Source organism: Drosophila eugracilis, unplaced genomic scaffold (genome assembly GCF_018153835.1).
Source record: "Drosophila eugracilis isolate 14026-0451.02 unplaced genomic scaffold, ASM1815383v1 contig_75, whole genome shotgun sequence".
In the NCBI taxonomy this organism is placed as follows: Eukaryota; Metazoa; Arthropoda; class Insecta; order Diptera; family Drosophilidae; genus Drosophila; species Drosophila eugracilis.
In genome coordinates this window covers 1391682-1400847 of record NW_024573645.1, presented here as the reverse complement: position 1 = coordinate 1400847, position 9166 = coordinate 1391682, and the positions used below count along the sequence as shown (strand labels likewise).

Sequence of the window (9166 nt, the reverse complement as noted above, 5' to 3'; positions counted from 1 at the left end):
ACACGCACACGCCGTATCCCTTTCCGTCTCACTTGCACTTGCTAGCTAACCAGGCAACATGCATATGTCGCTCTCGCTCGCTCTCTCGCTTTATTAGTTTCTGTGTGAAACGAATGAAACGGGCAGCAGCAGCAGCACAGTAATGATTTTTTCGTAATTATTTTCTATGCCGATTTTTCGCGTTTACACAGCACTGGAATGGAATGGCCAAGGGGCATCATCATCTCACAATTTAAATATATTTCTCAGATGCGGCAATTGTTTAACATTTGGTATTGGGATTTATAAATAATTGCCGCGCCTGCTTGGCCGCGTTTGTTGCGCGTTCACTTTTGCCGCTGCCGATGTCTTGGGAGGTTTTTTTTTTCGTTTCTCCGTTTTCGCATTTTTTTGCGGTTTTTCGCAAAGAGTTTAGGATAATGATGATGATGATGCAAGGATTCGACATCCAATCATTTGCATATGTATACACACACGCACGCACACACATTCACAGCCTCCAAAGTGCATCGTCGAGAGGAGAGAAACTGAATTTTTCACTCGCCCTCAGGCGAAAGTCCGGCGGCAGATTGTTGTTGGCCAAGACTCAATATATTTGTGGGGCTTTGGTTTTTGGGGCTTTTCTTAACCAGAAATCTACATACACGCACACCACTTACACATAGAAGAATATTCACGCATTGACGACCGTCCACAGACTGGCTATATATACTAAAAACGAACTCGCGTGAGAAGACAGGGACAGGGCAGCAAACTCGGTATACGAACGGAACGAAATGAAACGATTCAAGTAGTAGTGTATGCAAGTCTTGTCTGTCTGCGCCTGGCGTTCTTTTTTTTTGTTGGTTTTTCGCAAGGCTGGGGCTCTGCCAAAACGCTGCTGCGACGGCTAAAATCACACGCGGCTGATCGCCAGATGGGCCCTGCACGGGCTGCACATACTTTTCACTTTTAATGCGCTGTATTTCACTTAATTTTCGAACAAATTCGCAGCATGACGAAGAAGCGAGCCTGTACAAATTAGAGCGGGTACCACTCACGATAGTATCGATACACCGAATATTTGTGTTTGCGATACACTGGCGAAGCTTTAGTTTCGATAGTAAACGATAGCGTCCATACTTTAGATCTACGATACCCTATTATGCTTTGAAATTTTTCATGTTGTAGAAATATTTATCCTTCATTTTATATGTGTTATTTGTTTCAGCATTTTAACCATTCACGATTAAGTACAGAAATGCGATAGTTGCATGTTACGAGAATATGAGCATATACAAAGCGAGTCTGGCGGCGTTGCCAGAGTAGCGCATTTATGCATACAATATGGCGGCAGTGACTGACAGTTAGGTAGTATGGCAACTCTCTCGATGTACAATATTTATCGATACCACTTTTTAGGCTTATAGGCTGTTATTTTAACAGCTCTCCTTGCACATAGCACTGCTTCTAGCAAACACTGCCTGCTTCTAAACTAAATTGTAACTGAATTTCGAATTTACAAAATTCGAATATGAGGGAACCGAAAATGTAATAGCTTATTATCCTTATATTTAAGAACAGTTTTATGTTTTTTGTTTGTATTTATTTGTTTTTTTTTCTAACCTTATATAGAATAAAGAAGAACGGGTTAGCTTAGATTGCCTGAAATCTGTCTTTCTATTTCTTACTCTTTCTTCAGTTTTTTTCCCAACCAAATTTGTTGGCATATTTTGATAATAAACAACAAACCTAATAGAGGCAGTCCTAATAAAACTGCCAAAGTGTCCAGGCTGTGAAGTTGAATAAAGTTTAGATCTCTAGAAGCTGCTCGAAGATGAGGGGCCCCATTATGCCTGATGATATATTCCGCCCACCATATAGCCCGATCAAGTGGCGTCTGGGGTTGATCATGGAATCGTGTGGAAGCCGCCGCCGAAGCATTGGCGAAACTTGGATTAGTTAACAGTGTTTGGATGGCGTGTTCCAGATCTCTTTGGTTAAGATTTTGAACATCCAATCCCAAACCGATTCCCATATGACGAGCTCGGATTACATTCATATGTTGATCAAAGTAGCAGGGCAGTCCCAATATAGGTTTACCAAAGTACACGCTTTCAATGGTGCTTAGCTGACCACCATGAGTAATAAATATCCTGACATTTGGATGGGCTAGAATATCGGATTGGGGATACCATTTCCTAATCATTACATTTTCTGGTTTTCCTGTCATCTCGTCGTTTTCGCATTTCCACAGTATACGCTGATTTAATTTCGCAAAGGTTTTTAGCAGTGCATCGCGAGTTTCCTCTTTTAGATCTGAATACTTTATATTAGATCCCATGGAGAAGTATATAACACCATCGTGGGAATCCTCAATAAACTGTTTGATGTCCTCGGGCAGTGGTTTGGGCTCATGGTTAATGTGCAGTCCACCGACTTCTATCATATTGGCCAAATAGGGACGTGGATGACTCAGGGAAAAGTGCTGACCTATTAAAACCATCGCAAAACTGTTCAAAACTTCCTCCATGGTTTGCTTAGATTTCGGGAAGTACTTGTCAAATATTTTACGCATAGCAGGCAGGTGAATCAGATGGCGATGTATTTTTTCCACAAGATATCCGTAATGGTTAAGCGGGCGTTCCCAAAAGGTCATCCGATTAATGCGGGAGGAGCCTACTAATGGGTTATATGAAATGGGTGAAATATTTCCAAAGGCCTCATCAACCCGGTGATCCGTTCCATAACTAAGGAACCCAGCCAGAGTGGCATTGAAATGCTGGGCAAAACCGTACAAGGGTTCCACTTGCTCCATCTCAGCCAACACTAGGTCGAAAGTTTCTCCAGATTTAAGCAGCTTCTGAACATCCTCGTTCCCCATTGTTAAATCCATCACTTTGGTCACAATTTTATGCCATGCATTTAGAGCTTTCCACAAAATAGTTTCGTTCAGCAGATCCATCATTTCTTTGGATATTATGTAAAAAGATAATGTTAGTGAATTAGAAGTTTAAAAAACATATCATAATTTAAACAAGTTAGAAACCTTCGTGGTGATCGCGCGCATTATAAGCCTTTATAAATCGCATATTCGGAGTTTCCTTGTTATTAAAGGCATTGATCACTGTTACTTCGTGACCTTTGGCAGCCAGGGCTTTCAGAAAGGTCTCCACAAAAATGTACTGAGACGGTCCCGGAAATGGCAGAGTGGCTAGGATTTTTGCACTGTCCGTTAAAGGGATTTTCGCCCCAAAAGAGCAAATGATAAATGAAACCAAGAGATATAGCTTCATAGTAGTTCAACCAACGTATTGCAACTACTCACTGATCAGATTACTTATGCTATATATAATGATATATGTAGATATGGGTATTGTTCTAAACAAAAACTGATAACAGCAAACGGCAGTTAACAAAATTGCGTTTAACAGCACTGTGTTATTTGCAAACAGCACACTACAAAACATTCTGGTTTGTTATCGAATAAACGTATAATCGAAAGAAAAATGGCGGCATTTAGAGTTTGATATTTAACCGGCTTCAGTTGAGCTTAAATTTTTTATAAAGTGTAGTCAATAAAACTTTTAAATTAATAAACGAAATGAGGGACATTTTGTTTATTTCGCTGTTATTATTTGCGATCCAATTTAGCGGGTCACAGGCAGCGGCATTTTCTGTGCGCCAAAACCGCTTTGATGAAATCCCAGATTTGCAGACTCCAGCGCCAGTGGCCAGCTCTACAGAAACCACAAAGAAAGCTGAAACAGGTGAACATGGGATATATAAAATTAAAAAAATTAAGAATACTTTGTTTTCAAAATGGCGTTTATCCTAAACGGTACTTCTGTGGCTGATCAGTCGTCTCGTTCTTTCTGCTTTATTTTCTTACTCTTTCTCTACAATTAAATAAAATAAATAGCAAAAAAAAATTGAAAATTGTGATTAATAGAATTTTAAATATTTAAAATTGTTTTCAACTGGTGGAAAATGTGGTCAAATAAAACGCATACAATTTTTACTTTCCGTGTAGCTACCAGCGCTTTGTTGAAAAAATGTCTTCCCTGTATCAAAGGTGTAAAATGTGTGCCTCAAATTCAGTGTCCCGCTCACGTTCGCATGGAAAGCCATGAAAAGCCCCAGATCTGTGATTTGCCAGCTGGAAAATTCGGCTACTGTTGCGTAACGGGACAAAATCATACTGCTCCAAAACCAGAGATCTCAGACAAGGAACGGAGATCTTCATTTTCCACCATCCTGTCACCTGCAGTTCTGGATGAGGCACGTCGAAATTTTGAACACCTGATGCACGGAGTGGCTCAGATTCCGGTCCGCCGAGGCTTCCCCGACTTTGCCCACGGCCTGGTATTTCATTCAACGGCCAAGGATGATCTTCACAACTTTGTTATCTCCAACAGTGCTATTGAACAGGTTATAACCACCCAGTTGTTCGGAAAGAAGGAGCAGGTGCCCGTCGACGATTTCATAACAAATAATGTGCCCATCAAGTTTACGGAGACTCCTTTGGCCCAGCACTGTCAACCCCATCCAATTTGTAGAAATATTCGATCAGTATATCGCAGTTTGGATGGTACCTGCAATAATCCTTTGCCACAGAGGTCGCTGTGGGGCGCTGCTGGTCAGCCCATGGAGCGCCTGCTACCCCCCGCATACGAAGACGGAATCTGGACACCCCGGGCACACTCCTCCGATGGGACTCCCTTACTGGGTGCTCGCAAGATCTCGCGAACCCTGCTCACGGACGTTGATCGTCCTCATTCCTGGTATAATCTTCTGGTAATGCAGTTTGGACAAGTTTTGGTATGTTAAATAAAGGATATATTATAACATTTTGTTAAAATGTATTTTTAAAATTTTTTTTCAGGCACACGACATTTCACAAACATCTTCAGTGCGACTCGAAAATGGGGATCTCGTGCAGTGCTGTTCCCCTGAAGGCAAAGTCGCTTTAGGTCCGCAAGAAAGTCACTTTGCCTGCATGCCGATCCATGTCGAACCGGATGATGAATTTTACGGAGCTTTCGGAGTGCGCTGCTTGAACTTTGTAAGGTTGTCCTTGGTGCCCAGTCCAGATTGCCAACTCAGTTATGGCAAGCAGATGAACAAGGTTACCCACTTTGTGGACGCCTCTCCAGTTTATGGATCGAGTGATGAGGCTTCTCGTAGCTTAAGAGCTTTCCGCGGCGGTCGTCTGCGAATGACGAATGACTTTGGACGAGATATACTGCCATTGACAAACGACAAGAAGGCCTGTCCCAGTGAGGAGGCTGGAAAATCTTGTTTCCTCTCAGGTAAAAATATAAAATGGAGATTATTATTATATATATTGTAAATTGGCCAATAAATTACAATTTAGAATTACGATATTATTTTGGTTCGTTTTCAGGTGATGGTCGAACCAATCAAATCATATCCCTGATCACCCTTCAAATTCTACTGGCTCGGGAGCACAATCGGGTGGCTGGGGTATTAAGCCAACAAAATCCTTCTGCCAGCGATGAATGGCTTTTCCAGGAGGCTCGCCGCATTGTCATTGCTGAGATACAACATATTACCTACAATGAGTTCTTGCCCATTATTATTGGCCCGCAGCAAATGAAACGATTCCGTTTGGTTCCACAATTTAAAGGCTATGCTCATGATTATAATGTTAATGTAAATCCAGCGATAACCAACGAATTTTCGGGCGCTGCATATCGTATGGGCCATTCTAGGTAGGAAAACTGACTATAAAAATTTCCAAATATAATTATTTATTCATTCACTTTAAGTGTCGATGGAAAGTTCCACATCCGCCAGGAGCATGGTCGTATTGACGAAGTGGTCAATATTCCTGATGTGATGTTTAATCCTTCGAGAATGCGCAAGCGCGAGTTTTTTGATGACATGTTGCGAACTCTGTACAGCCAGCCAATGCAGCAGGTGGACAGCTCAATCAGCCAGGGAGTAAGGACTACTCTATTCGCTAGTTTCATGCGGTTTTCTAATCGGTTTTACCTTGAGTAGCTCAGTCGTTTCCTGTTTCGCGGGGACAATCCATTCGGGCTGGATCTGGCTGCAATTAACATTCAGCGAGGTCGTGACCAAGGGCTGCGTAGCTACAATGATTACTTGGAATTGATGGGTGCACCCAAACTGAAAAGCTTTGAACAGTTCCCTAGTGAAGTAAGTAAAAGCATATTAAGCTTTTATATAAATTTCTTTTTAATTTATTTTTTAACCAAAAGATTGGGCAGAAACTAGCCCGTGTTTATCGTACCCCCGATGATATTGACCTGTGGGTTGGCGGATTGCTGGAAACGGCCGTCGAAGGTGGTATTGTGGGAGTAACCTTTGCTGAGATTATAGCCGATCAGTTTGCACGTTTCAAGCAGGGCGATCGCTATTTCTATGAGTACGATAATGGAGTTAATCCCGGCGCATTTAATCCTCAGCAGCTACAGGAACTTCGCAAGGTCACATTGGCCCGCTTACTCTGCGACAATTCCGACCGCCTCACACTTCAAGCGGTGCCATTGGCCGCATTCATACGTGCCGATCATCCCAGGTAAGTGAAGTGTGAAATGACCAAAACAATTTCTTTAGTGACTTGCTCATTTCTTTATAGCAACCAAATGATTGGCTGTGATGATCCCGGCCTGCCTGCCGTTAATTTGGAGGCATGGCGCATTTAAGATAATTTTTTAAATCCATTTTTAATTTATTTATCGAGTTTTTAAAGTGTATTTATATATGCGAATGTCTCGCCGAATTGTATATCCCCGTTTTATGTAACTGCGGCTAAAGAAGAAACCAAAATAAAGCCGATCGATTAAGCTGGTTTCCATTGCTAATTAAGCGCAAATTTCTTTGTCCCCGAAGTATATTTTTTATTTGTTTAATTTGAAGTTCTCTTTTTCGCTCCCTCTCACTGTCTGTTTTTTTTTTTTTTTGATATTACATTGTTGATTGGGTGACAAATGTTTATATCAGATAACCCAGAAGTTACCATGTATTTTCGGCATCTTACTAATTTCTTATTTAAATTGACTCTAATTTGTTTTGCACTTCTGTTACTGTTATGATATATGTAGATACGAATGTGTGTGAATGTTTATATGTTTGTTTCTGGCGTGGATTCGCTTTGGATTATCTAGTCAATTAGTAGCTGTTCGCATTTGTAAATAACATGATATGCAAATATCAAGCTAAATTAAAATGTATAACAGAATATTATTAAACGTCTATATCAATTCCGCTCCATTTCACAGTGAGCTTTGAGTCGACATATATCTGTGAAGTCTTGTTTAACCTTAGATATTCGTTATTTGAGCTTCTATTTTTACAATCTTTACGTAAGTCATGTGAACTAATCAGTTTCGGAAAATATACGCCGTTTGCAATCTGTGCTGCGACACTTAAATAACTTGAATGTTCAACAAATTCTTGGAATATAACCAATTTGTTTATTGAACTTTCCAATTTATAAGACATTTCAATATATTTTTCAAATAATAAACTTGATTATTTGGGAAATTTTTGCGGTAACAACACGATATGTAGATTAATACAATAAACAAAGGTTAGATTTAAATAAGTTGTGGGTGTCTAGCGGAATAATACCGGTACTATAAATTCTTTTCTATATTTGTTTAAAAGTTTCCTTCGCTAATCCACCAGGGGCACGGCGTCAATAAGTTTGTCAAACAACTTTATTTTGATGCACCACCACCAACCAGGGCGACTTCGATTTTTTATTGCATGCTTTCGGAGCACACTTTTGCTCGATTTAAACTGGTTTTTTTGTCTCATATTTTCACTAATTAGTAAACTTAAGCACACCATAACAACAAAAACCGATGCCTACATTTAATTTGTCACCGCTCTCAATGGAACGGGCCATCTCGATTTGTGAATTGTAATTAAGCCTTAGCCGTGAGTGTTCACTAGATATTTTTTTTTTTGAGTATTTCAATTAATTTTTGTTTTTTCCAGAGACCGGCGAGACCAGAAGCAAGGGATTAGCGAATGCGAATGCTATACCCCTCTCCCAATACAGGGGAAGCACATACTGTGATAATTATTTTACCCAGCATGGGTCATGATGACGACGTTAGTAGCTGCTGGTTAGCTGGCTTAAGACCAGTCATTCTTTATTGATGAACTTGACAATTGAAACTCAAGCGACCACCAAAACGATTACTCGGGGCAAACCCCAAGTCTATTGACGTCCGTAGACATTCTCATCGGAATAGGAAATGTAGAGGAAGTAGTCCTTTTCAAAGTTCTCCTGGTATAGTGCTCCCATGGTGGCCGACGTCGGAGGTATCACATTGTTGACGAAGAAAAAGAGGGCATCGTCGGGACGCAGATTGATGCGCTTGCGGATGAGGAAATAGAACTGACCCACTGTCAAGTCGGCCGGCACCAGGTACTTCTTTTTGTCCAATTCAGCGTAGCGGGTTTTCGGGGCCTTCTCGACAATTACGGGCACACGGTCAGGATATTTGCGTCGAATCTTGTCACCTTCGTTGCGGCGCTTTTCGAAAGTGTGATCCTTCTTGTACTGAAAGATCATGTCCATCTCGGCAGATTAGTGTTTGGTGCAAAACGGAGCGAAACAGGATTTTTCGTTTTGGATTTGGTTGGATTTTTTTTGTAGCTGCCAGTTACAGTTGTCAGAAATATGGTTTCTCCTTTCAACTACAAGGCTAACTTTGACGGATAAGGAAGAGCTATCTTGTGACTTCTTACTTTTTAAAGTAAGCTAGTTTTAGTAACATTTTCTTTTTAGTCTTTAACTCTAAATTAGATCAATCTAATCTTTCTCAAAAGTATATTTCCTAATGTTATCTTTTATACTTCCCAATTATTCGAAATATTGGATTATTATAACATTAAAATCAGTCTGTAAATATAATTCAAGGATATAGTATAAAACACCTCGACATTATGCTCCAAATACGTATCCTATACTCCAATGACATATTCCTTTAAGACATTGACACTACTAACCGCAGAGCTCAACAAGTGCGTGTATATAGGGCCACCAAAAGCGAAAGCTTTCACCTGAACCGTCCGCAACGACAGTAATACACACAAAGCTAAAGCAAATATGTTTGGTTCCGTCGTTACGGGTGGCCGTCTCGTCGTTCGGACCAGCTCTTAAGCTCTCATTTCGCTACAG

General features: G+C 40.6%; 3 protein-coding genes across 3 annotated transcripts; 1 reads left to right on the top strand and 2 right to left on the bottom strand.

Annotated features, from left to right (window-relative positions):
• Positions 1-1172: 1172 nt before the first annotated feature.
• On the bottom strand, positions 1173-3410 carry LOC108111569 (UDP-glucosyltransferase 2-like). Its single transcript, XM_017221092.2, has 2 exons — positions 3029-3410; positions 1173-2949 (listed from the first exon to the last, which is right to left on the bottom strand). Exons 1-2 carry the CDS (start codon positions 3273-3275, stop codon positions 1667-1669), a joined length of 1530 nt encoding a protein of 509 aa, XP_017076581.2. The 5' UTR covers positions 3276-3410; the 3' UTR covers positions 1173-1666.
• Positions 3411-3491: 81 nt separating this feature from the next.
• On the top strand, positions 3492-6833 carry LOC108111568 (chorion peroxidase). The gene is made up of 8 exons (XM_017221090.2): positions 3492-3749; positions 4013-4800; positions 4865-5291; positions 5387-5714; positions 5772-5946; positions 6007-6165; positions 6228-6547; positions 6608-6833. The coding sequence occupies exons 1-8, from the start codon at positions 3584-3586 to the stop codon at positions 6672-6674; spliced, it is 2430 nt and encodes an 809-aa protein (XP_017076579.2). The 5' UTR covers positions 3492-3583; the 3' UTR covers positions 6675-6833.
• Positions 6834-8100: 1267 nt separating this feature from the next.
• On the bottom strand, positions 8101-8694 carry LOC108111570 (gamma-aminobutyric acid receptor-associated protein). Its single transcript, XM_017221093.2, has one exon. It carries the CDS (start codon positions 8561-8563, stop codon positions 8201-8203), a length of 363 nt encoding a protein of 120 aa, XP_017076582.1. The 5' UTR covers positions 8564-8694; the 3' UTR covers positions 8101-8200.
• Between the last annotated feature and the right edge of the window lie 472 nt (positions 8695-9166).